General features: G+C 40.8%; 2 protein-coding genes and 1 long non-coding RNA gene across 5 annotated transcripts in view; 2 read left to right on the forward strand and 1 right to left on the reverse strand.

Moving 5' to 3' along the window:
* Positions 1 to 337: 337 nt before the first annotated feature.
* On the reverse strand, positions 338 to 13,605 carry ATP6V1E1 (ATPase H+ transporting V1 subunit E1). The gene is made up of 9 exons (XM_026116970.2): positions 13,449 to 13,605; positions 9,733 to 9,798; positions 8,241 to 8,350; positions 7,683 to 7,749; positions 5,761 to 5,850; positions 4,357 to 4,425; positions 3,884 to 3,978; positions 2,922 to 3,009; positions 338 to 2,332 (listed from the first exon to the last, which is right to left on the reverse strand). Exons 1-9 carry the CDS (start codon positions 13,479 to 13,481, stop codon positions 2,270 to 2,272), a joined length of 681 nt encoding a protein of 226 aa, XP_025972755.1. The 5' UTR covers positions 13,482 to 13,605; the 3' UTR covers positions 338 to 2,269.
* A 48-nt stretch (positions 13,606 to 13,653) lies between these two features.
* LOC135328890 (uncharacterized) lies at positions 13,654 to 15,089 on the forward strand. Its single transcript, XR_010390053.1, has 3 exons — positions 13,654 to 13,760; positions 14,395 to 14,600; positions 14,696 to 15,089. It is a non-coding gene; the product is annotated as an uncharacterized LOC135328890 (long non-coding RNA).
* A 708-nt stretch (positions 15,090 to 15,797) lies between these two features.
* BCL2L13 (BCL2 like 13) overlaps positions 15,798 to 25,266 on the forward strand; it is a 47,284-nt gene continuing 37,815 nt past the window's right edge. Inside the window, exons 1-3 of one of the 3 annotated variants that reach the window (XM_026116914.2) lie at positions 15,798 to 16,043; positions 20,201 to 20,302; positions 21,830 to 22,019. In XM_026116914.2, coding sequence (XP_025972699.1) covers positions 21,899 to 22,019 — 121 coding nt within the window. In that variant the 5' untranslated portion in view covers positions 15,798 to 16,043; positions 20,201 to 20,302; positions 21,830 to 21,898. Of the gene's footprint in view, positions 16,044 to 17,170; positions 17,494 to 20,200; positions 20,303 to 21,829; positions 22,020 to 25,266 lie in introns of those variants that run through there. The other 2 variants (XM_026116913.2, XM_026116915.2) reach the window with 2 other exon arrangements.

Raw genomic sequence — 25,266 nt, forward strand, 5'->3', positions numbered from 1 at the left:
CTTTTGGCTTATTCTGACTGTGACTTTGTCTACATGCTTTATACTATTGCCTGTATCAGTTTTCCAAGTGAAGCAGTAGCACAAGCATCGGATCTTATGACCTGCGTGAAGTCTTCTCAGTGCATATTGCCTACCAAAGGTAGTAATCTCCTCTTGTCTTTTCCCTCAATATTCTATTTCCAGACAGCACACTCCATTTCAGCATTCAGAATTCCTGTACCTAGCCCTAGTCACAGAGAAAATAAGGGCCCAGATAAGTTCAGCTGCATTTTCAAAGCACTGGCAGATAACTTGATGAGCTGGGTGAAACTATCAGAAAAGACTGGAACAAACCTGCTCCAAAAAGCACTATTTAATCCAAGAAACAACACAAATAAACATGCAAACGTGAAGACTTTTCCTTCTCTGCAGGTGTGTCACAAAACCAGAGTCCGGTGTATAGTCAGGAAGCTAGATCACTGACAGTTGCAATGATGGAGGCTGTAATGGTAATTTCAAGTCTAGAATGAGTAGAACCTTAATCTGATACACTTCTTGCCCAGTCATAAGACAATCCATGGAAAAGCAAAATACTGAAAGAATAAATACCATACTATCTATGTAGAAAGCAAGAAATGAATACCAAAATACAAAAGTGAAGAGCAGTTAAAAGACAAAAAAGACACACTTGTTAAACATTCTTATTTTGTAAGAGGGAACTGAAAGCATTTCTTTTAGAAACAGAGATTAAATTACTTGGGATTTAGGATTTTCTTGGCAGTTAATCTCCATTTTAGACAGAGGAGCCAGTGAAAGGTGTATCTAACATTTAGAGTAAAGGGGCATTCACCTCAGCTTGAGAAGAAAGGGCCTCAGGTTAAAAACACTGCATAATGCAGTGTTGCTACAAGTAACAAGTATTGTAGTAAGTGGCAAGTATTCTTCAGGGAACAATGTAAAATTCCAGCTCTTCCTGAATCAGTGTACTACTTCGAGACCATGACTATAAAACATGCTCAAGCACTAATTCATCTGAGCAGTTTCATACTTCCGTGAAAAAAATTTTTAAAGTTGAGCACTAGGTGAAGCTTCAGGTATTCTGGCAGTGAGTTGCACTGCAGAAAGTCACCTCAAGAGTTTCTCATTCCTATGCCATGTAAGGTAGAGACAATACTTGTCACACTTCAGGAGAAAAGGAGGAGTAAGTGTCTGTAAATCTTAACAGATTAGGTGGTGAAGATGGATGTGTTACTTAAACTTTAAGGTGTTAAAGGTTAACGATAAAAGAGAATGGCTGCAACAAGAGAATAGCTGCAACAGAGGCAGCTGTTGCTCCTCAAATCCTAAAACGCAATTGCTAAAACAGCATGGTTTGGATCTCCTACCCAGAAGCAATGAATTTACAATGGAAATACAACAACAACATTTTAAGTAGTAAAGCTACATTACTTTAATTCTGTTTTATGAAAGATGATTGAGGGATTAAATAGCAAAGCTGCCTACTCATTTTAAGCAAGAATGAAGTTCATCCTAGAGTCCCTTACTCAAAGGGCTAACCTAAATTCCAAAACCACTCAAGCAAATAGCAGTGATAGTACTCTATCCACTTGAATTCTACCTTCACAGAACAGTTTGTACACAAAACCCACAAGTAGCAAGTCCTTATACACACAAGCCCATTCTTCAAGGTTGCTGCCAATCACCCATAGGGAAGCTACAAAGGACTCCATACACACACGCGTTTTTATTTTAATAAATAAAGTTTTACAGGCTCAGGCTTTCTCTCTCTCTCTTTTTTTTTTAAATCACATATACAGAACAGAAGACTGTGCCTGACCAAGTAACATGAATTAAACTATTAATCCTGGGAAGGAACGCCCATCCACTATAACACTGAAGACTTTAATCGGAAAGGGATTTCTCATGGGCAGCATAGCAATTTACTTCACAGATTAGACAACTTGAGAGAGATGTGGCCAAAGCAGAGAGAGTGACCCTAAATGGACCGCTTGTCTTTACAGCGCCACAACAGGGCAAGGAAAGCCAAGAGCCCAAAACCTCCACTTTCTAGTGTCACTTCCAGATGAGTATGTATGTCTTCACATCCTTTGAGCAATACATTCTAACCACAAGTGGAGAGGCTAAGCACAGCAGGTATGCAAAATTATTCCATTGAAGAACAGATATTGGACGACAAAGTAATGTTACATTTCAAGATTTTAAATTAGCAGATGCTTTTGCATCCCTTCAGTATGGCAGTGGAACAGATCCCACCTTCTCTCATAGAGGTTTAGTCCAAAAACTTCCTGTTGGCATTAGCACCAAAAAGCGCCACTCTGATTTCTGGCATCATCTGTTGAGAAAGAGTATGAGAGTTATATTTAACGGGCAATACAATTGTTGTACATTCTCATTGCAGACATCGCGCAATAGCTAGGCTAGTATTCAAACTTAAGAAGTCAATTCATGTGAGTTTTCTGAAGCCTTTATCTGATCATGCACTGTATCCTAGTCTATGGACTTACCTATACTGCAGCAAGAGGAAAAGATGCCAGAGCTAGTTTTTCAGTAGGCTATATGATAGGATCTCAGCCAAAGCTCTTGGTACGCAAGCTAACTTCAGTAATTACAGTTAGCCTCAGTAATTCAACATCTACTGCAGTGCAGCCATACCAAGTCTTTCATTATGACAATTTCTAGAGTTTTTATGCTCATACTTCATTCAAAAGGTATCATTTTGGGAAAAGCCGTATTTGTTGTAGAAAAGCACAAGCAGTAAATAGTTTCCTTCCTTTCAAAAGGAACTTCTTACTTGTCATCCACGTTGAAGTCTGATCCCGCATAGTATCATGACTGTTATCACATTGAAAACACAAGGATTTAATTGTAAGACAAAACTAGTTAATTATTCCTTGTTTACTCTGGTTGGGAGCCAAACTTACCTGTTGGGCTACAAGATCCAGCCGACTTTCCAGGGTATTAGAAACCTTAATTTTACCATCACTGTTATAGATTTCAACACCTCCAGCACTAGAAAGGGGAAAAGAAAAAAAAGAAAAACAAAAAAACAAAAACAACCCATGATATATCTCAAAGCCATAGTGTAGCAGAGACATTATCCCAAATCCCTACTTAAGAGAGTGTCAGATATGTAGACCAGAACTTTTTTTTAAATGATGCCTTAGTAAGACAGGACAAAGTGATGCAATGAAGCAGTACTGCAAAGCATCCTTAAAGTTATTAGAGGCTATAGCTGCATACAAGAGTCCTCATTAGCATGTTCAAAATGCAAGTGGAGCTACGAAATCTGTCAATACAAAAGAAAATTTTAGACTTGGAGGTTTCAAGTTTTCAGAAATGAAGAAGAGCTTCTAGCAAGAAGCTTTGCTTCCTCATACATAAAAGAAAAGATGGTTCCTTTTAGAATAGACAGCTTTGTTCTCTGTTCTTTATTATACTATATAGAAATAAAGCCGTGCAGGTCTAGTGGTCATAAAACTCCATCGAGCGAACACCCCGTAGCACCACATATTCCTCCTTATGACTCAATTCCTTGCTGCTTCTTGAGACAGAAAGCATAGCTACATCTGTCTTCTCCCTCTCTAAAATACCAGTAGTTAAAGGTTTCTGCTCCCAATTGTTCACTGCCTACTTCATTAGTAGGAGACAGGCTGGAGGTTGCACAAAACTTTTATTGACATTTTTGACTGAGACAGTACTTGTCTGGAGGAAACTCCAGAACCTGTGCTTGATTCATATGAAGTGCCAAATTCCACTAGAACTGCAGCAGACACATTATGCAGTTATTCCATATATAATTTTCTGAGACTGCCCTCGTAGGAGCTGTGCCTTAAAAAACTGCATTAAGTTCGTGCTCTATATAAAAGACTTCCATTTTCCTTACATGTCTTCTGGTAGAAAGCTGTCTTGGTCAATGCGAACATCCACATCTCTCTTTGTGGCATTTTTGTAGATGGGAACGCTCTTCTGTACAGCAGTCTAAGACACAAAATTAAGCACTGATAAATGCTAGCACATCACTTAGATTTTGTCATTCACTTGTTTGTAGTAATAAAAAGCTGGGGTTGGGGCTTTTTTCCCCCCCTTTTTTAAGAAAGCTTATTTCAGTATGACCTTTGAGCCAAAAGCAATTATTATTCGTAATATTGTGGCAACATTTAAAGTTTCCTAGGTAATACCCAAACAGGTAGATGATCCCCAGGTTGAAGCACATACTTGTCCTCTTGCACTATATTTGCAGCAGAGGTGCCTTACTTGTTTATGTATCACACAGGTAGGATCTGAGCAGGAAACACTTGCAATTAGGTCCCAGCTTTTGGGTGGATGGGTATTTTCATTTTATTCTAGGCATCTTACCTTAACCATAGAGAGATCCTGTTTCCTGCACCGAACAACTATTCTGGGCTCAAGCAACTGGTAGAATCCCTGCACAAGATAACCATTACAGTATCAGAAAATTAATATTTTAATTGTCTTAGAATTGCTTAACCTCAAGAAAGGACAGGAGCCAATCAAACTGATAATTGAAAAGTGACACCATTAGCCTATTTTATTTAGTAAATATGTACTAGTTCTTTGCTTACATGTCCACCTCATACCGACATTCTGAGAAAGGATACCACTAATATCTGGGAAGCCCAGAAGAACCTACAACTACATATTATGCATTTCTTGCGTTAGCTACAAACTTGGAGCTCAAGTGCAGTTAAATGTATTGATCATAGGAGTTAGTTGCCCAGATAATGTACACATATACACAAGAATCATTGCTATATAACTAGACCGAGCGAGCTGCCAAACTGACATTCTCTTGTACAGCCCTTGATTAAGGCATACAGTAATTTCAGGTGCCTGTTCTAATAACTCCTGTCTTGCAGCTGCTGTAGTAATACACAACCACTGAAAGAGGAGCTGATCCCCTAGTGTATCAGATCTAATGAGCCACGACAGATGTGTCCAGCTTGCAAGAGTCAGACAGGTTTGTTTGATGTACAGCAATACCACAGGTCAGACCTACACGTCGCAATGAAACAACAGTACTGAATTCGAAACACAAGCTAGTAGGGAACATTTAAAAATTCTCTGACATCAAACTGAGGAAGGTAGAGCTGGTGCCCTATTTCTGTGCAAGCTCACAGAAAAAAGGACTAATTCATACCAGAAGGTGGCACTAGTGGCCACAAGAGTAAGTGCAGTAAGACCCTGGCCAACATTCCATTTCTAGCAGTTAAGTTTTGGGACTAAAGGATAGTACTCCAGGTCTAAGCAAAGCCTTGATTTGTGTTTTATATGTCTGTCACAGATGTATGCCATACTACAGTAAGTTTTGTCAAAGCCAGGACTTGTAAGTCTCAAATACTCACAAGTTTTTAAAAGCAGAAGACTGTCAACTTCTAGGTTTAGAGAAACAGCCTTTAACAAAGGTATGTTTGAGAAGCTCATTCTATCTACTTACTATAGAAGCTTAAATGTGCACATTACAATGTATGTATCTGCAATTGTTCTTATATCAGAAGCCAACTGCTTGTTATACTAGGTTTTGTACCCAAAAATAAACTGCAGCCACAGACTTACCTGTTCAAAATCCAAGACTGAAAGATAAAGTGGAAGTGATGTTTAAAACTAACTCCCCCCGCCCCAGCAATATTTGATCTAGACTTCAAAAAATAACTATAATCACTAGAGTTGGCTGATGACTGAGGACAGACACCTAGGAGGATAGGGCTGCTATCAACTATTTGTTATGATTTAAATATTTACCTGTAGAACTAGTCCATCCAGCAGTGTTTGGTACCTGGCAGTATCCTTCACCACCTTGGCAAGTCTCTGCTTGGCCTCATTCAGCAAATCCTACATTCAGAAGAAAATCAGATCAGCAGAGCCCATCTGTTTAGCATTTAGTTTCATGCCTTACCAACTTTCTGTACTCCTAGCACAGCTATCACACCCTGCCAACACGTAAATGTACACTCCAGCTGGTGTTCATCCAAGCTAGACCTCCATCTATGCGCACAACACAATATCCTTTCTGAAGAGTTCCCCCCTCCTTGCCTTGGTCTGAACCCATTGTAACCAGACAATAATTCCTCTTTTCATGGAAAAGCGAGAGCTCAATAGTAAAAGCCTAGTATTTACGAAACTAATTCAGACAGACAAAATAAATATGCTGTAAGTCATTACCTAACAAACTAAGAAAGTTGTCTAAATAACTGATTTTTCCAGCTTTGCTGTCAAAGAAATGTAACTTATCTTTGTATCAACAACATTCAGTTTAGGTATTTTTTTAAATCTTAAGTAAATGCAAGTCAAAATTTAAAAGTGAAAGGTTATTTTTAAGTTGAAATAGCCATTTTTGAATATCTTTATTCAGGAAATCTCTATCAGTTGATGAAGAATTTTGAAGAAATTTCAGTCAACTCAAACACAGCTCCAAGAACTGAGCTATTATCATACCTCCTTCAGACAAAGCGATAGTATTATTTGGTATAAACCTTTTTTTTAATTATTATTCATTTAACTGTCCTGCCTCAAGGTAATTAAGAGAAGAGCACATGTTAACAGAATCAGTACTAAAATGTAAGACTGCCACAGATCAACATCACTGTCAAATCCAGTTATACTGTCCATCCTGGAGTAACATAGCATTTCTGGAAATGCTCATCTCTTGTTCATGAAGGAGGCTAAAGATCTGATAAGGGAAAAATGAGCTCGCAGCATGTGACTTTAAGTGTTTTAAAATGAGGAAGAGTGTTATGCATTACTCAGAAGCATGAGTTTGAGTCAGCTGATAAATGAGGAAAGGATTACCCAGCAGAGATTATCACAACAGAATTAACACTTTAGCCACCTACCTTCCTCCTCTCTGTAAATACAATCTCAAATTTGAAACTAGATTTAAAGAATCAATAAACTGGTGACTTCCTGCTGTTAACTCCCTAATCTTTTTTATTTTCAACTTCTACAGGTCTCACTGCTTTTCCAATAGCTCAACAGCACCATCTAGCTAGAACATGGAACATTCAAATTGTTTCTGACATGGGATAAGGAAGCTGTAAAGGAGATAATAGAAAAGTTGCAAGCTGTATAATGAGCAGAATGAGAATACACTACCTGCCATGTAAGACAAACATAGTAACACTGAACTAAGATTACATTTAGCCTGCACTGGTAAATGATCACTCACCCTATACATGTTATGTGCTAGAACCAGAAAAACCTTTTGATCTACTAGGGGCCACTAATGTAGGTAGAACCACCTACTCTGTGGTATTTTAATCCTACTTGCTTAAGTCACGCCATGCTAGCTTTAATGCAGAAATATTACTTCAAGCAAACAGAACTTGAAAGTTCTGCAAACTGTTGTGTAAGAGAGAGTTCCTGTTCTTTAAGGAAATAAACTATTGCCCAAATTATAAATACAACTGCTACTTGCCATGTTGCTGGCAGAGAACTATATTTACCTAAAAGGGCAGAAAATTGAAACTGAAGATAAGCCAAAGTTGATTAACAAGCTGGATTATATTTAATGACCTTTCAGAGCAGCTGGGAAAGCCATTTTTGTGGGTTGAAGCAAACATCACTCAATCATAAACCACATTTTTGTTCAGAGAATGGATAAGATCACTTCCTAACACATGGTAGGAAAAAAAAAAACTCCATGTCTTTAATTCAGAGATACTCACTGCAATAAGGTCATCCCTTGCCTTGAGGACCTTCAGTCTTGCCTGATTCATCAGGTTGGACATCTGACTGCAAGTTGCATCGAACAGTTGAATCAATCCACCAAACTTTGAACACTGACATTAGAACTCCTACATTTAACTGTATACTTTACATTTAAAGGTAACAATTCTACAGTGTTTAATGACAAGCCTGTTGACCTGTCTGAATCTGTTTCTGAACTTGCACAAATGATTACAATGCAGAACCATCTCCTTCCATAAAGGCCCACCAAAACCATACCAGAGAGGATCATTAGTCCCAAGGTAACATACCAGGATAGAGCTTTACACATTAACTGCATTGGAAACATGGAAGATTCTTTCACTGGACCTCCTAGCAGTTATATTGTTGTAGCTCTTCTTCAATAATTTTCCCCAGAAATATTAAAAACTCTAAATTAGAACTCAGTAGATTAGCTAGAATTTTTCCACTTCCCAAGGAAAAGCAGTTTTGTATATAATCGGTAGCAAGATGGTAGCTCAGGCTCTGAAGTCAACCATCTAACTTAAGCAACTTACATTTTCTTTTGCTGTTCAATTTGTTTCTCCTTCTTTTCATAATACTCCATGATTTTCAGCCTCTGTGTCTGAACAAGGCGACCCTTCTCAATGTTGAACTCTTCTTCTGCCTGCAGTAAAAATTAAATAACTGAAGTGGAAATTGATTGCACAGGCTGGAAAAAAAATAGAATCAAAATGAAATGGCTATGCTTTAACACATTCAAGGATAAGCCACAATGATAAAATTTCTGGTTCCATACAAACAAAACATTTAAACCAGTACTCAAGCCAGTGAGAGTTCAGCTTGTTTTTGCTAAGCTAGAACCTTGCTAACAAAGCAGCAGTTTATTTTACCAATGTTTTTGATGGTTCACGTTTGTCTCTTTGCAGTCCCCATACATGTAGTTATCGAATCTATATGTTATTTAGTGAGTAAAGAGCTAAGAAGCCGATCTCCCTTTTGTCTGAACTTCAGGTCTGGCTTGGGTTTTTTGTAGCCAGAAAGGAGACAGAGTCTATATGAGATTCTACCTAAAATAAGCTACCTGGCCCTCAATGTCCTTGAATTCCATTATTTTAAGCAATGCTTAAAGGAGGACAGTGATAGTGTAGGTATTATCTTTTAAAAAAGCCTAGCTAGATAACACATGAAAACACATGGGAAATTTTCCTATTTACACCCAAGTATCCAGTCCCAGCTTCTGACTTCCGCTTGGAGGTCATCAAGAATACCTGCTTTAGAACTGATTAAATATTTGTCCAGATCAAAATGTTTATGGAAGATTATTAGTACAGTAATACACATGCTGAGCCAAATACCAGTCAGATTTTTGGTATAATGCAGATTTGTAGGGCACCATTAATCCTTCTTTAATAAACATCTATATTCTATCACCAGGTTACTATTATGCTCATTCTCTTCTGAACTATCCCAAGTGAACGATTCTGCAAGTAATTCAACTCATGCCTTAAATTTAAATTTATGCTTTACTTCCTTGTGATGCCTACTAATCACATCCAGAACTAAGTCTATGGGTGGCCACACAAATTTAGGTACAGTTGTGAACTGTTTCACAAATATATTTTCACAAACATAAAATTCAGCCAGTTAATCCACAGCGATGCCAAGTTATGTACTGGAGGTGGGGGTGGAGAGAGGGTCTTCCACTTAATCTAGTGTATTCACATTAACATTCAGGTCTCGTTTGCTTTAAAAAATGAGGTATCTTGCATATAAGCACGTGCATATAATTGCATACAAGTTCACATTTAAGCACTAAGAAAACTTTGACAAAAGAGTAGCTCTGACTCAGCTGTCTTGATTTGATTTGTCAAAAGCTAACAAACATCCCACTTATTTAGTAGCATCATTTTGCCATGTAAAAACTAAGTGCGATGTAAGTTGTATCTTCCAAAAGCGTTATAGGACTGCTCCAATTGCAACTATCAAAGTAGGATGCCACATGCAGTTCTCCTTTTGCACTTACTGACATCGAACTTCCATTTTTACCTTTGCATCTATTTCTTCAGCCTTTTCATTGGCTTCCTGCTCAATGAAAGCCATCATGTGCTTGATCTACAACAAGAGAGAGAAAAGAAAAAGTTTTCTGTTGGGAAGGACTTTGATTAGAAGAAATATTTTTCTCTGTTGCACAATAGGCCCCTCCATACCCACTCCTTAATTCATATAATAGTGTTGTTTTTCAATGAAATTAAATTGAGCATACAGGTCAAAAAATTACTTCAGCATAACATAGGTTGCAACAAAAACAAATCAATGGGGTTTTCTTTTAAATAATTTTGTATAATGCCATTTCACTGGATATCTTAAGAAGAATCTAAAGAGAAGCGCAACACAACTATGCAAAACAAAACGTCAGTTTGTATAAACGTGAGGTTGAATATTTTCATTCTTCACTGAGCGAGAACAAGACTTTTTTTTTCACCAGAAGCTAAAAAAAAATAAATAAATAATAAAAAAAATCTCATAGTAGTCTAATTGTTACAACATTCATAGGAAACATGGAAGATAAGATGTGGAGTCCCTGCTCTAAGTCAGGCACAGATGGCACTTGAATGAACCTGGGCCTTCCACACGAGATGACTGCTTAAAGGAAAGCAAAGGGCTACTGATCACCCTGGGCAGATCTGAACAAGTCCCATTAGACACAAGAGAAATCTTTCTTGACAAATGTAATAAATTCTGTAGAAACTTACAAGGTCATGAATCTGTGACAAAAGTGTTCAATAAAAATACATGCCATTCTTTAGTTCAACTCTAAGCGATTTTACAGAGTAGTTGCATATTAGTTTGGAGGAGCTGGGGAAGAAGAAATCAGGGATAGCTGTGCTACTTGATCAAGACCACATCAAGTATATTACATGTTGCTTTAGAGTGGTATGCACTAATAGAATCAATTTGAAGAACCTATTTGAAACCACTCCAAAACATTATAAAGCATGGACCCAGCAGCTCAAAGACAGGGAAAACAATTACGGTCAGTTCTGCTTATTATGCTTATATGCCATTCTGTGACCTGGCCTAAGTTTAGGTTCACATTTGGAGCACACTATAAGGACTCACACACACCCAAACCACACTTTCGAACATGCATAGCCATTTCCACAGGCAAACGCATTATCCTTTAGTAGACCATAAAACCCCACTGATTTTCTGCTTGCCCTTAGTGAAGAGAAATATTTCTCAACCACATCTGAACAAACTTGGATGAAAGATCCTATTTATACACTCTCATGTTGAAATGAAGTATTTTAAAGAGATAAAAAAGGTGGCAATGTGAAAAAAGAACCAACACGTGCAGAACAGCACCACGTCCATATAAACAAGAAAAACAGAAGTTAACAGAGAAGTGGAAGATTTTAAGCATGTACAATGGATGAAGTGAATGATAATATCTCCATTTTCAAAATCAAGTCAGCAACTCTTACTTTAATTCCAGTTTGCAATATTTCTATGAGCAAGTCCACCTACAACTTGAGCTTCCTATCCTGCTCACCTGATTAGATGCCTGGTCAAGTCAAGCATGAGATCCACCTGCATTTTAGAAACCAGAAGGAAGGTAGGAAGGTAGATAAAATACGGAAATAGTTTTGCTGAATAGCCTAATAGTGAAGGAGACTACAGATTTTTTTATAGAAGCAGTAATCCTTGTATTAGGATTATTATCAGTTTAAGTCGGTTTCTGAATTTTGGAAAACTACTTTAAGCAGTTCCAGGCACTCAAGAAACGTCTTCCACATAAGTTAAAGGAATAAGATGGAAGCAAAGTGATACGGCATCCATTTCTGCTAGTAGGCATTGTAATAATACATTAGACTAAACACCATTATTTCCTTTCTATTGAATGCTCTTCTTGCTTTTCATAGAAATGAAGAGATCTTAAGTGAGGCTTTTACATCCTTGAATAGATTTATTTTTAATAGGGCAGGCAAAAGTATTTATTTTTAAAATGAGGGACTAACTTCAAATGAAGTTAATAGCTTTTGCACAGCAGTATTTCCTATAGAAAGGAATATAGAATTTTTTCCAACAGTACTAGCTTGATTATCCTTTCCATGGCAAGTTCTAGTTGTTAGACTGGCTTTAGCTAGAAGTGACTAGCCAGATTACATGCAACAATCTGTAAACCGCTGTTATCAGAAGAAAGTAAGCAAACCAATCAATGGGGGAAAAAAAAATCTTAATTAAAGATAATTTTCAATGTGAAAATTATTGAAAGCACCATGGTAAGTAGCAGCAGTTCAGAGGATCATTTGCCAAGTCCACACCAGGATTCATACACATGCAGAACTGAGCATGCTACTGGCAGTGTTCTTTTTTGCAGTTAACAGGATCATCCTAGTTTCAACAGCGAAAAACTATTATGCAAAGGTCACAGATGTGAATTTCTATTTGCATTATGCGCTTAGTGTATCTGTATATCCTGAACTAGCCTTTGAAATTCAGGTACATGGCAGTTGAGCGAAATCACCCCAAAGTCAGATTTATTGTTATAATTATCATGGAAAAAAAAAGGAAAAAATCCTATCTTTGCAGATAAGAAGCAAGAGAATGTAATGTCACAATTCCCCTTTTGGAGAAAGGCAACCTACTGATTTTACTTTCAATGTGATGTTTCCTTGCCAAGAGACCATGTTTACTGAATGAGAAAGTGAGACACTAAGTACTTATGATGCAAAGGACATATGGAGCTTGACTGATCTGCCCATCACTCGTAGCAAACTCCACTGACCAGCCTCGACTGGATTTGTGCAATCTTTAACACTCCACACCACCTTCAACCCAGCTCAAAGCAGCTTTTTTAGGGAAGGGCACTGTTTACTGTCAATAAGGACAGAATGTCCTGGCTGGAGGAAGCGCCACAGTGCAGACTTTGGCCTTGCAGGTTTCCATTGCCAGAGAAGCCCAGGTGCACCATGCTGCTTAAGGTACAGAAATGAAAAAAGCATTCAAGAGAGTTGAACTGCCTGCACAAATGCCATGTTGCAGCTAATTAGATTTAGTATACCTATAAGAAAAAAAGAGATGGAAAGGCCTTAGAGAGAGATCTGGAAAATAATGCTCATCTAGAGTATTGTATTTATCTGCCTCAAAATGGACTTAAATACTGTAGATAGCCTAAAGGCTACCCCGACCTCTTTCATTAATAGCCTGTCATGAGATGTCACCAAAATGTATCAGTAAAGTTCCCCCATGTGTGGCCACCAAGGAAAAGAAAAATCAGCTTCTTCAGAAGTTGACTTTGTTTCTCCCAAAGATTCCCAGAGAAGGCCTTCCCCTTTTGCCTTGCCTTCACAAGAGAGTGCTGCAGCAGACTAGGAGACCCTACTCGGCAGCTAAAACGTGAATCAGTGATAGCATACACTTCCAGCTACCGCTGCTGCTTCAGAGCTGGTACTATCCCTCCGCCTCCAACTTGGCCTCTTCCAAGCAGGACGGCCCGTCAGCTCAGGCAAGACTGCTCCCCTGCCTACCTCGGCCTACAGGCAAGGACAACCCTGCCTGCAAGCTAGAGGCCACCTCGAGCGAAGCTCTGCCGTCGCCGCCCGCGGCGCCTCTCCTCACACCGGTTCCATCCCGACAGCGCCCACTCAACCTCGGCCGGGCCGTGAGGAGAGCACAGACCTAGCGGCGGCCTCAGCGGCCACCGCGATGCCCGCTCCGGGCCGCAGGCTTCCGTCCGGGACGGGTCCCGCAACCGGTACCTGCTTCTGGACGTCAGCATCGCTGAGCGCCATGATGGCGGCGGCGGAGGCAGCTTGAGGGAGGACGGTTGGGGCCGTTAGCGACCGCGAGTGGAATCAAATCCGGTTCGGGTCACAGCTGTTGCCGCCGCCTCTGCGTCACTCGGCCCCGCCCCGCCGCTCCTCCGAGCCAATAGGAACTCGAGCGTCGCGTAGCGTCATGGGGGTGGGGCAGTCCGCTGGGCCTCAGCCCTGCAGGCTGCCGTCTTGTGGCGGTTGGGGGCTTTCGCCGGGTTTGTTTCAGGCGTTTCGCAGCTGTGGGAGGAGAGCTGTGTAAGCGCAACAGCGTTATTCCCGAAAGGGATAAAATCCAACAAGTTGCTGAGCCCATGGCGCCCTGAGAGTGACTTAAAATCATGCAGCTGGCCCTCGCTGGCTGCTCCCGGCCCTCATCCTCGGGGTTGTTAGAGCACGGTGTGGAGATGTGCTGCCTCACCTCGGGGGTTCGGGCCTTGGGCTCCCTGGTGCTCTCCTCACCTGCAATATGCTCTTCCCCTGTACCTAGGCACACCTCAGCTGCTGAGAACTGCTGGAGGTGGCAAGGCTTTGGAGGTGGGCTTAGGCTTCACAGTTACAGTGAAAGTTTAGGAGTGCCGTGTGTAAGAGATGAAGCAGTCTTTCCCTTCTGGCTAGTGTTTTTAAGACTTTGGTTGGAATATTGTGTCCAATTTTGAGAAGATAAGAGCTGCTTCCAAAAAAGAGTCATAATAGTCTTAACTTACAACATAGAGGATTAAAGTTAAACATGATGAAAAGCTTGCTGATGATGCCTTAAATTAATTCTTTTTTGTAATATTTTAGACTCCCCATCACAAGAAGCTTTGGTATCTCAAGGTCACTTTCAGCTGTTAATTGTATAAGGCTGAGAAATACTACTTTTGAAGTCATGTGCTTTTTTCATGCTTAGATTGGCAGTGCGTGATGAAACTGACTCAATTTTTTACACCTGAAGGAGATGTGGGGCAGCATTAAGGAACATGAAGAGCAAAACACAAGGACACAGGAAACAGCTCACCAAGGGGAGGGGAAAAGACTGGATAACAAAATGGAGGCAAGAGGTCAAGGACTTTCAGGTGCAAGTGATTTAGTGAAGTCTTGTGATGAGCCACTAAGGTTGGTTGTACTTTTATAATTAACACTTACAGCACCAGCATTTCATTATAGAAATGCACTGTGAGACTCAAAACCTTTCTCTTTTTTGTTTTTAGTTACCTTCTGCCTGTCATTTCCTGATCACAAAGTGTTCAGGACTATTCTCAAAAGATATACTGGTTTTTCAAGAATTTCATTACTGCTCCCATTGTTCCCTGCATGACATTATTTTAAGGAGTCTTCACAACCTACAGTATTGTTTATTCTAAGTGACAAGAAGCTTCTACTCCCATGCTGCCTGTACAATTACTGAAAAAACTGAAGCCCTCTTTACAAATTAGCTTCATATATGGTATTTCTCATATGCATGTTTCTTTCTGGCTTGTTTTTATCTTCTTAATTTTTAGTGTGCCTTTTTTCCTCTCTCAGAAACTAGCTTATCATTATAGATATATAAAAAATCACATACATAAATGTTTACATCTCAGTTATATTACAGCATTGGAAGCAAAGTGTGTTTTGATGCTTGAGAACATTTATTATTTCAGGAAGAATGTAAGTAATACTAAAACTTACAGCTGGAACGTTGTTCAAAGCTTACTTTCTTTCCTAGTGCTTAGTTGCTTTGTAAAGCCCCAGGCTTGATATTGGGCTTCTCTTTTCTCTGATACCCTGTCATACTTTGCAGTTAACCCTAACCTACGCTACATCCACTGGATTACAGCCACAGCAATTTCATTTTCCTCAGAGTTTTCCATAGGGGGAAAAAAAAAAAACGTAAACGGGTTAAGTCATGCGAGGATGACTTGCAAATCCTCTGGCTGCGTTTTTTTGCACAGACACCCTTGAGCGCAGGAGACACGTTGTGGCCGGTGCCTGCCCCGGGAGAGACGCTTCCCTGCTCGACCTCCGTAGGGCCCCGCTCCCGTACTGCCGGCAGCGCCCTCCACCGCCGACCGCCGACCCCCGCCGCTTGGGGCGGAGAGGAGCCCCCGGGCGCGGCGGCGCGAGGCGCGCGCGTCACGTGCAGAGCACAGGAAGCCACCGTGCCGCCGCCCCTCCCCTGCCGCCATAACAGCTACCGAGGCGGAAGTTCCTCGTTCCCCCCTTGTAGAGCCGCACCGCCTCTTCCTGCCCCCTCCTGCGGAGAGGGGAAGTCACGTAGCGACAGAGCTGTCCTTCCGGGTCCTTTCCCCCCCCTTCCCCGTCCTGGGGGTGGACTGTGACGCGATGCCCCCTCGCCGTGCCCTCCTCCCCTCCCGCCCCTCCATCATGGCGGCGGCGGCGGCAAATTAGGGCAAAGCTCGCACCGCCTCGCGCGCGCGCGCGCCCGCACACACCCACCCACCCCCGGCGGACCGACCCGGAGCAGCGCCGCTCCGCGCCCGACCTTCCCTCCCCCCTCCTCTCCTCCCTGCTCCTCCTCCTCCCCGGCCCCGTCTCTCCGCCTCGCGGCGCTCTCAGGTGAGGAAGGGGTGGGAGCGGCGGCTTATTATTCCCCCCACCCTGCTTTGCGCGCGCGCGCGGCCGCGAGCGCGTGCCCCCCGCCTCCGGCCGGGAGTTGGGCAGGGGGAGCGGGCGCGAGCGCAACGGCCGTTAGTCAGTTCGGCGGCGGGGCGCGCTCTCCTCTGCTTCCCCCCCGCGCGGGGAGGGGAGGGGGGAGGAGGGAGCGGGCCGCTCGGCGGGGTCGGTGCCCTGCGAACTTCGCCGAGGGGGCGGGGCGGGGCGGCGCGCGGTGCTTCGGCCGCTGGGGGAGGGGCCGCGCCCCTCGCAGCCGTTGGCCCCTCTGCCCCCGCCCCGGCTCCTGCCGTTGGAGGCCGTGTGTGTGCGTGCCCGCCCGCCCGCCCGGGACAGCCCCCGCAGTGGGTCGCGGTGGCCGTGCCCTGCGGTGATTCCCGGTGTGGGTTGCGGGTGTCTCCCTGGAGGGCTGGGTGGGCGTTGGGGGCAGGCACCGCGGTGGAGCCTGTGGCCTGCGCTTTGGGAGAAGGGGCAGTGACACCCCCCCCCCCCCCCCCCACACACACACACTCTCCGCCGCCCCTCTCGCAGCAGCTCCTGAAGGACGGTGGAAAGGCGAGTCGGCTGAATCTGAATTGCAGATGGTTCAGTAGCGAGCAGATCAGGTGGCCTCAGGGTGCGCCTGTTGGCTGCGCGGTCTTTGTGCCTGCACCTGGTGCTTGCACTGATTTAGCATGTAGGCATATGATGCCAGCGCAAACCCCGCTGACTGACTCATCCCCGTCTTTTTGCCTCTTGCTGTTTCTGCCTAGATATAAATATCTCATTCATCGCCGTAGTAACTGAGTAGCTTACGCTGCACTCTGAGAGCTGCTCATCTGTTTCATTCCTGTGTTTGCCTGGTGCTTTGGAAACTTGCAGCAACCGGAGAGCTTCTGCATTAGCTACCTGCTGACTTGTTTACTTTCAAGTCCAAGCAGCACATGGCAAATGAAAACAAAGTGAATGAAAACTGGGCTTTCTGACACATTCATGGAGGTTGGGTTTGTAATGATTTAATATTGTGGCAGGATTGTTTAAAGCTTGGAAAGGCTGAAAACATTTGTACTAGATAATTCATAAGATTTTTGGATTTTTTCCTAAAAGAAAACCAAACCATTTGTCTGGAATGCTCATTTAATTGCATTTCCATCTAAGGTGAAGTAAAACCACAGCCAGATAAATGACTACCGCATTTTCCAGTATTTTTATCCATTAAGTGCCACTAGAGGATCAGTAATGGATGTAGTATTGATTCATTTTCAGTAGGAATTGACATGTTTGAACTCAGTAATTCTCAGTTTAATAAAAACAGTTAGTATCTCTAAGTGATACTGTAATACGTTGTTGGAAAAATACTCTGAAGGGTTTATCTTCCAGCTTCATCACAATCAGGTGCCTTGGAGAAGCCTACCAGGTAGGTGAGATGTTTTCAGAGACAAACTGCTGCAAGGTTGAGCTAGTCCATACATGGAAGTTTCATTCAAAATATCTATACAACCCTTCTGGTAAACTTGCAAAGCACTTGGATGTTTTTAATGTTGTTCATATGGGTCATGGTTTTATAGGTACATGACCTGCAAACAACTCACTGAGAGTTGAAAATTGTAATACAAAGCACGGTATAAATGTAACGTTGTATATTAGACTGAAGCATGGTGAGCTGACGGTACTAAGAGTGGTTACCTGTTACAGAGGTACATATCAGGAGGATGAACCAGAATATTTCAGCAGCGTGCTTCCCTAAAAATGATTTGAACTCTTATATTATAGTTTTGTTACATCTCTAAATCTCGCCATCTGTGCTTGGGTTAACACTCCCTGACTGAGACCACTCATGCTCTGAAATAATTCTCAAGCAGCAGGAAGGGATTCTATTTTAGCAGTACTTTAGAATAATTACATTAGCAGCCAGTAAGTGAAGTTTGGTAACTTGGGCTGTAGATGAGAATTGCCTCCCACCCTGGAATGACTGGCTGTTTTCAAGTGGGACTTAGCTACTTTCATGATGTTGGTGTTATTTTTGTAATGAAGGCAATCTGTAACTGTGCTATTGTTTTTAGTGCATTAAATGGAAATCGGTAAGGATATGGGTCATCTATTCTTTTGTTTATAAATGTGCAACAAAATACTTTGTAAGGGCACAGCTCTAAATGCATAAGGCATGTCTCTGACTTGCAACAATCAAATGGATATCCAGTAGATCTTGATGACAGCTGGTGACTCGTCCTTAAAGGCAGTATCATAATACTGTTGCATTTTGGCTTTTGAATTATACTTAGTAAATGTGTAGCTTGATGCATGCTAGGATCGTACAGGGAGGGACTAATATGCAGGAGAGCCCCTTCCCTAAAGGATTATATTCATTGTATTCATTGGTAGTTTTTACATTGCCCTTGAAATAAGGTATAACTCTTCTGTGGATTAGGATGCAACAGACTGCATGGGGAAATGTCAGTCCGACTGGAACTCCAGTTCTCGGATCAGTTGAACAGCTCGGCCCATGTAGAACAAGTGACAACAGGGTTGGAGGAGTGACAGGCTAAGTAAGCTCGAGCACATGTAGCTTCCCCCCCCCCCCCCCCCTTTAGCATGCAGGAATTGAGAAAGATTGCAATTTTTTGTAGGAAGTAATTCGTAACAGTTTTGGTCTGTTTGGCTTTTGAGGAAGCAATATTCCTGTGTTGAATCTCTTACACCAAAAGTAACCCTCTTGTCCTTGCTTTGAAGGCTCACATAGCGTTCTGTATCATGCCTTGTTTCCTCTGCTCTTTTACATCTGTCACACAAGCCTTCATCTCATTCTCTTAAGTAGTTTCTGGACTTTTTTGCGTTATGCTCCTGTAAATGGAATGCTCTCCTTCCTCTGATATTAGCTTTCAACCTGTGTGCCCTGTTTTATTCCCACTCGTCCCTGGAAAATGGCCTTTTCTATATACTCTATATGAGGCAATATTTCTCTATTTCTCTTGGTAAACACAAATAATCATTCACTATTTAAAATGAGTAATTGATTGCATTATGAGGTTTTCTCAAGCGAAGATCAGTGACTCTGAAATGCATTTATGGTCTGATATTCTTTTACATGAAGCCTAGGATATTTCTTCCATACAGGTTCTTGTATTTCCCTGGTCATTTCAGTATAAGACTGCCTCTCAGACTATATTAACTAAAGTGATTACTTTTTTTCATCTGAAGGTTGTTTTGTTTTGTTTTTTTTAATCACTTCCCAGGGAAACACTCACCACTATTTAAATAACTTATCTGGTTCTCTCTCTCCTTCCCCCCCCCTCCTCTAGAGGTGGTGAGTTAAGCATGCTGAAATTTTCATGAATTAGGCTTCACTGTTGCATATGGATCACTGTGCTGGTATGGAGTCTCATTCTTGTATTAGTAAATTGTTTTTGCTTTCATTTTCGGTGTTGATTTGGAATTCTATTTTAAAGAATACATCTTTGTTGTATATTCAGGCTTGTTCTTTGATACACAGTGTAGTGTCTGGATTTCTCTGGACCGTACATCAGACTGTGATTCTTTCAAGATAGGTCGGTTCAATTTTTCTTGAAGGGCTCCCATTCACTATGTAGGCATCGCAGGAAGTATCTTGTTTTCAGGGTTATGCTGTTCTACTGAACAAAACTGAAATGTGTTGGGGAGCTTTTGCTTTTGGGTAAATGACATCTTTCACATCTGGTGTGAGGTCTGAAGAACAGATCTGTTGTTAAAGGTTCCTAATGTTTTTTCGAGCAGTTGTTTTTGCCAAATGTCCCTGCTTTATCAAAGTCTGTTTGTGATAGTAGCTGAAGGGTAGCTGTGTATTGTGCAAAAGCTGCTCTTATCCTTTGCTATAACATCTTATATTTCTGAAGCACGACACATTGCCTATAGAGCACTCTGGGATGGAACAGATAAGATAAATGTGGGGTTACTGCTCTGAGGGGAGGGATGAGCGTTGGCTCAAAGTCTCAACATCCGTTCCTATATAGATTGATACTTCAGTTCTATCTGTAGCAAAGACCCAATTAAATCTTTCTAGTAAAGGATTTCAAGCATTTTGAAATACATAAGAAGAGGCAGGGCTTCCCAGAGTATATCTTCCTGAAAGATTCCTCCTCTGTTTTTAGTGCTGAGTGACTTTCAGAAGCTAGAATTGCTGAAGATTAAAGAAAGAACGCCTGGCCAATTTTCCACCAACTCTTTTTGCTTTGCAGCTTTTAGTTTGACAGGTATGTTTTTCCTTGCCAAGCTACTTACTCACAAAGTAACCATGCCACAGCATAGTTCTGGTTCTGTTTATCCTCAGTAACCAGTTGTACTGCTGTTGATCTGAATTCCTTTCCAGGGAGGATGGGGATTACAAGTTAGACAACACACAGCTAGACAGATCAATGTTCTTCTTTTGTGTGCTATATTTATTTTTTTCTTAATCTTGAGGCATCATTTGCAGGTTGTGCTTTGGTTTGCTAACCTGGTTTTCTATCTTAGTCTCAAGACATTCCCAGTGTAATCAGGAAGCCTCCTGAGGTATGCCAACTTCTGTTGGGTATTTCTGTAGAGTTTTTCTCATTCTTACTTCACTTTTACTGCTAAACCTGGTTTAATTATTTGTGCTAAAGATGAGTGTAGTCTCAAACTAGTAAACTGCCTGGCTCCTTTGGTACCTGTTAAGTAGCTGTTCTGTAGCCTCAACATTTCTGTGTGCCTTTCAGTTAAATATCCAGTCTGATGGTTACGTGTGAGGTACTACTTGTTCAGGAATGACTCTCTGAAGTTATTGAGAACTTAAACCTGAAAGTTCACCTTGAAGCCCTAATTATCATTATTTAATTCATCAAGCTGCTTGTACATTGGAAGAAGTTATCCAGACTGTTCCTAATTTACAGAGCTAAAAGCATGTTAGTCCAAAACTTCCTTCAAATCTGTTGTATGGCTTTTTCCCCCTCTCTGTGTTGTCTTCTGAAATTTTTTCTTTTTTTTCCTTTGTCCCTTCTGGCTGTTGTTTATTTCTATCTTAGTCTTTTCTACTGTTCTCATTTGGATGTTTGAAAAAAGTGACTAAATAAATAGAATAAAACGTGGAAGGTCCTTGCCCAGATGTTGCCATTAGAATGGATTTCTGTTTTATCAGTATTAATGTCTGGGTGAGAAGTCCAGGATGCACAACCATCTGCTCTTCCAATCTCTGCAATAGCTGTGGATTTTATTTCCTCTGTTGATCATATGTTTTCCACTGCTGTTGGAACAGTAAAATGAGTTTGAGGCAATTGTGGTCACTTTTGCTGCATTAAAAACTTTCAGCATTGTAATAGTTGAGAATCTGAGAGGCAAGAAAATACTCATCTGAGGCTTAGGGGAAGAAAGACTCTTGTGAACTTTTCCCTCAAATTGTAGTTAACTAAGTCTTCAGAACCCCTCAGAATTTCTTCGAATGTATTTTTATATGCAGTTGAGTTGGGAGACATTTGGAAGGAGGACACGTGGTGAGGAACTGTTCAATTTGCTTTAATGTGAGAGTTTGTATGTGAAGCGGTAGTGAGAAATTTCTCTGCTGGCAACAATCAGACAGGTTACTGGACTGGGAGGCATTTGGTTTGACTCTGAACAGTGCTTATTAAAAGAAGAATGCATAGGATATCAAGGCAAACATCTGGATCATACTTTAAGATCATTATATAATTCCTTGTTATGTATGAGTTCATGACCTATTGCAACCTTATAAAAAACAAATAAAACACTCTATTCTTTCCTTACAGTCCTCATCTGTTACTCAGAGAAAACCCTGTGTGCCGAATAAGAGCACTGAAGCGCTGCAAGTCAACCCGATGGCGTCCTCTACTGCTGTGCCTGTAGGATTTCATTATGAAACAAAATACGTAGTTCTCAGCTACCTGGGACTTCTATCACAAGAGAAGCCACAGGAGCATCCTCCTCCTTCAACTCAAGGTGATATACCATATATACATGTGTAACTATTTTGGCAATCAGTTGCAGTCTTGAACTGTTTGTGCATGTATGTAGAATGTCAGCCAGATAGGTCTTTATTTTATTGTTCATTTAAAATAGTGTGAAAAAATGCTGATGGAAACAGAGCTGTTTGCATTTAGATTGCTGTTTTAATTTGAGCTGTGTCAGAGGTGATTGGTGTTTATGAAGCAAATAAGTGGTTTTAAATAGCTGTCTTCAGGTTAGGAAGGATGAGTATTTATTATCTTTGCTGAGCCATCTTGAGAATCTGAGCCCGTGTTTGCCTTTTTTGGGAGGCAAATGGAAGTAAGCAGGGGTGAAATGGTGTTTACCAGCATGATCCCTGAATGATGACCTAAGCAATACCACATACTAAATATTTTTGCCATATTATGTTGATGCTTCTGTTGTTGTCAGTCAGTGGTAGTGTGGAGATATGAGACTTAATCTGGCCTATGCTGCATTTATTTGTTTGTTTATTTTTAAGAAGTCAAGGATTGCATGGAGTCAGATGTTTCTTCCAGAACAGGCTTATGCATATAGGAAATTGGGCTTAACAAAAGAAGTTTGGTAGATTGTTTCATATTCCAGGGAGTAAACCTTCCTTTTTGTTGTGATAACTCGCACCTAAAACAAGCAATGTATTTGTCAAGATTATTTTGGTGGCTTGTCAATTCTTAATGATGTTTCAGTCACTTATCCACAGCTTACTCTGATGGAAGTCATATTTTTAAAAAGGGCAGTTTTTAGAATCCTTTTCTCCTTGAATGAGCATTTAAGAATGCATACTCTATCTTACTCCAGTTATCTGTCATCAGAAGAAAATGCCTGAAAGAAAAAGATAGCATCAAAGATACCAATAATTTTATCAGTCTGGCACTAAAATATAGAACATATGCTGATTATATCATATACCGTTTATAAAATTAAACACTGTATGTTTAAGATGTGTCTGTTACTTCTATTTTGGCTACATCTGTGGTCCATGAAGGGAGAGGCACCTTAGTGCCAAAATGCTGTTTTGTAAAACTTTTTGTTGGAAGATGTGGTTATTTTAGGAATAACATTTCATTCTGGTTATCCAGTCAGGATAACTGGACTATAATTGGAAATGTATGAAGTACATACAAACCTACCATGTGGAAGAGTCTGCTTCATTCTGAAAATGCAAGACTCAGCAGGGAAATTTAGTCTTAAAGCTTTCTTTTTATAATTTGGATATGGTTACCTGTGAAATATTTGAAAATTGAGAGGAAACCTCAATTGTTTCTCAGTACAGAAACCTCTAAGAAATATTTGAATTAAAGAACTTTATTAAAACTATATAAAGAGGAAGTGCTGCTACGGATGTTTACATACACATTTTATAAGCAAGAGGGCTTTTGAGGTCTTGATTAAAGATAACTGTTGAATCCACTATTCGCTATATCACATATCCACTATTTAGATATCTTAGCTTATGTTACAGTGGGAAGTACTTGGACTTGCTATTAAAATACTCTAAGGCATTGACACTTTGAAAATCTGTCCTTTCATCCCCATTGCTCTAAACCTTCCATCCTAAACAGGAAAAACTCCAGCACTTCCCTCACGAACACCCCCAAGAACATAAAGTGAACACAAATTTTCCTCCCTTGGTCATCTTTCACTGTAATTAGATCTCTCTTTCAGTGTTTTTACTGCTTTCTGATCAAAAACTGGAAAAAATCATTTTCCCTTACTCCTAATCTGCAGTGTTGTTTCTAATTCTGTTTTGAATGCCTTAGATGGACAGTCTTCTTCTAAACGAAGTGCAAACATTTTATCCTTCCCTTTAAGGCACTATGTAACTTTAATTTGTTTTTGTTTCTTTCTTCACATTTGCTGTTGCTTTCTTGTTTTCCATCCATGCAACAGCTTTCCATTTGTCTGACAGTTGCTTTTCCATTAAAAAAAAAATCTTTTCTCCTACTGCTTTTCTTGTTGCTTAAACAGTTGTTTCAACTGCACTCTCAGGCTGTCTGTGATAAGGACCACATGTTTATTGTGAAGTGCTGTATGCGTTTTGGTTGAATATGAAGTAGTTACATACAATCTGTATCTTCTTGTTGCTTAGAATGTAGTGAAAACTGCACTAAAGCACTCTGCTTTTTAAGTTTCTCCCCTAAGGAGAAAATGAGAGAACAAGCAGCCCATAAAGGATATTAGCTGCACTACTGGGAGTTAGTTGGGTATTACAGTAACAAGTGTGGTATTAGAAGCCTGTAAAGAACAAAAGAGATGTGAAAGCCAGTAAATGAAAATGAATAGTTGTTTAGCATGCCATCACGAAGTAGGAACTTCTGTTTTTCATACGGAAAATATGTGAGGGATAATAATGATATGACATTACAGCATGTTCGTCAGTGTGTTTTTTCATACTGTATCATCAACCATTGGTATAATATCTTGGCAGATCCTGAGGTACTTTCATTGATGTTTTTTGTGGTATTTAAAACACTAGTCACTAGTGTTTTGCTAATGGTTATTTGATTGTATTTTAGTTACAAAACAGTTTTCTGTTTTATGCTCTTCATTCTTACGAGACATTGACACTTTGCTATATAATAATCTCCCTTCATATGTTTTTCTTAGGTCCAGATGAGTCTCTACTCTTTATCCAGTTTCTGTGTCTCACTACAATAAAAAGGGAGTACCCAGAAAGGCTGGCTTTAGCCTTGTTATGTTAATCTCTTTAGTCTCCACCTGTATTGGGGAGTGAGAGGCTCCTCTAGAGGGCAGTTCAGAGTGAGATCTTAATTATAGCTGCCTTGAACCACACTCTGGAGGATCTTCTCTCTCTTCTTGTTGCATATATAAAGAACATAGAGAAGTAAGATACACTGGGTGTAGTTAGTATTTGTACACTTCCCCTGAGTCTCCTTCTACAACAGGCTACTAGATCTCACTGTCCAATACCGAAGGAGATTTCAGTGAAGCTTCAACATTCCAGATAAAGTAGAGAAGGTATAGACGATGGCTCAAAGCAACCAAAAAGAAAAGCAGTCTTTCCTAAGAGCAGTGCTGCCGTTTTATCTCTTGCAGAACTTGTAGGAAAAAAATGAATGCTTTTGTCCATTCGCCTCCATTTCCCTGCTATGGTCATCTCCCCCAAAGTTGTGCTTTCTTGCATTTCATATTGGAGAGTTCTTTTTCTGACATGTCTTTCTGTTTCAAAAAGTCAGATAAGAGTAAAATCAAGATATTT

This window comes from Dromaius novaehollandiae, chromosome 1 (assembly GCF_036370855.1).
Source record: "Dromaius novaehollandiae isolate bDroNov1 chromosome 1, bDroNov1.hap1, whole genome shotgun sequence".
NCBI classification, from domain to species: domain Eukaryota; kingdom Metazoa; phylum Chordata; class Aves; order Casuariiformes; family Dromaiidae; genus Dromaius; species Dromaius novaehollandiae.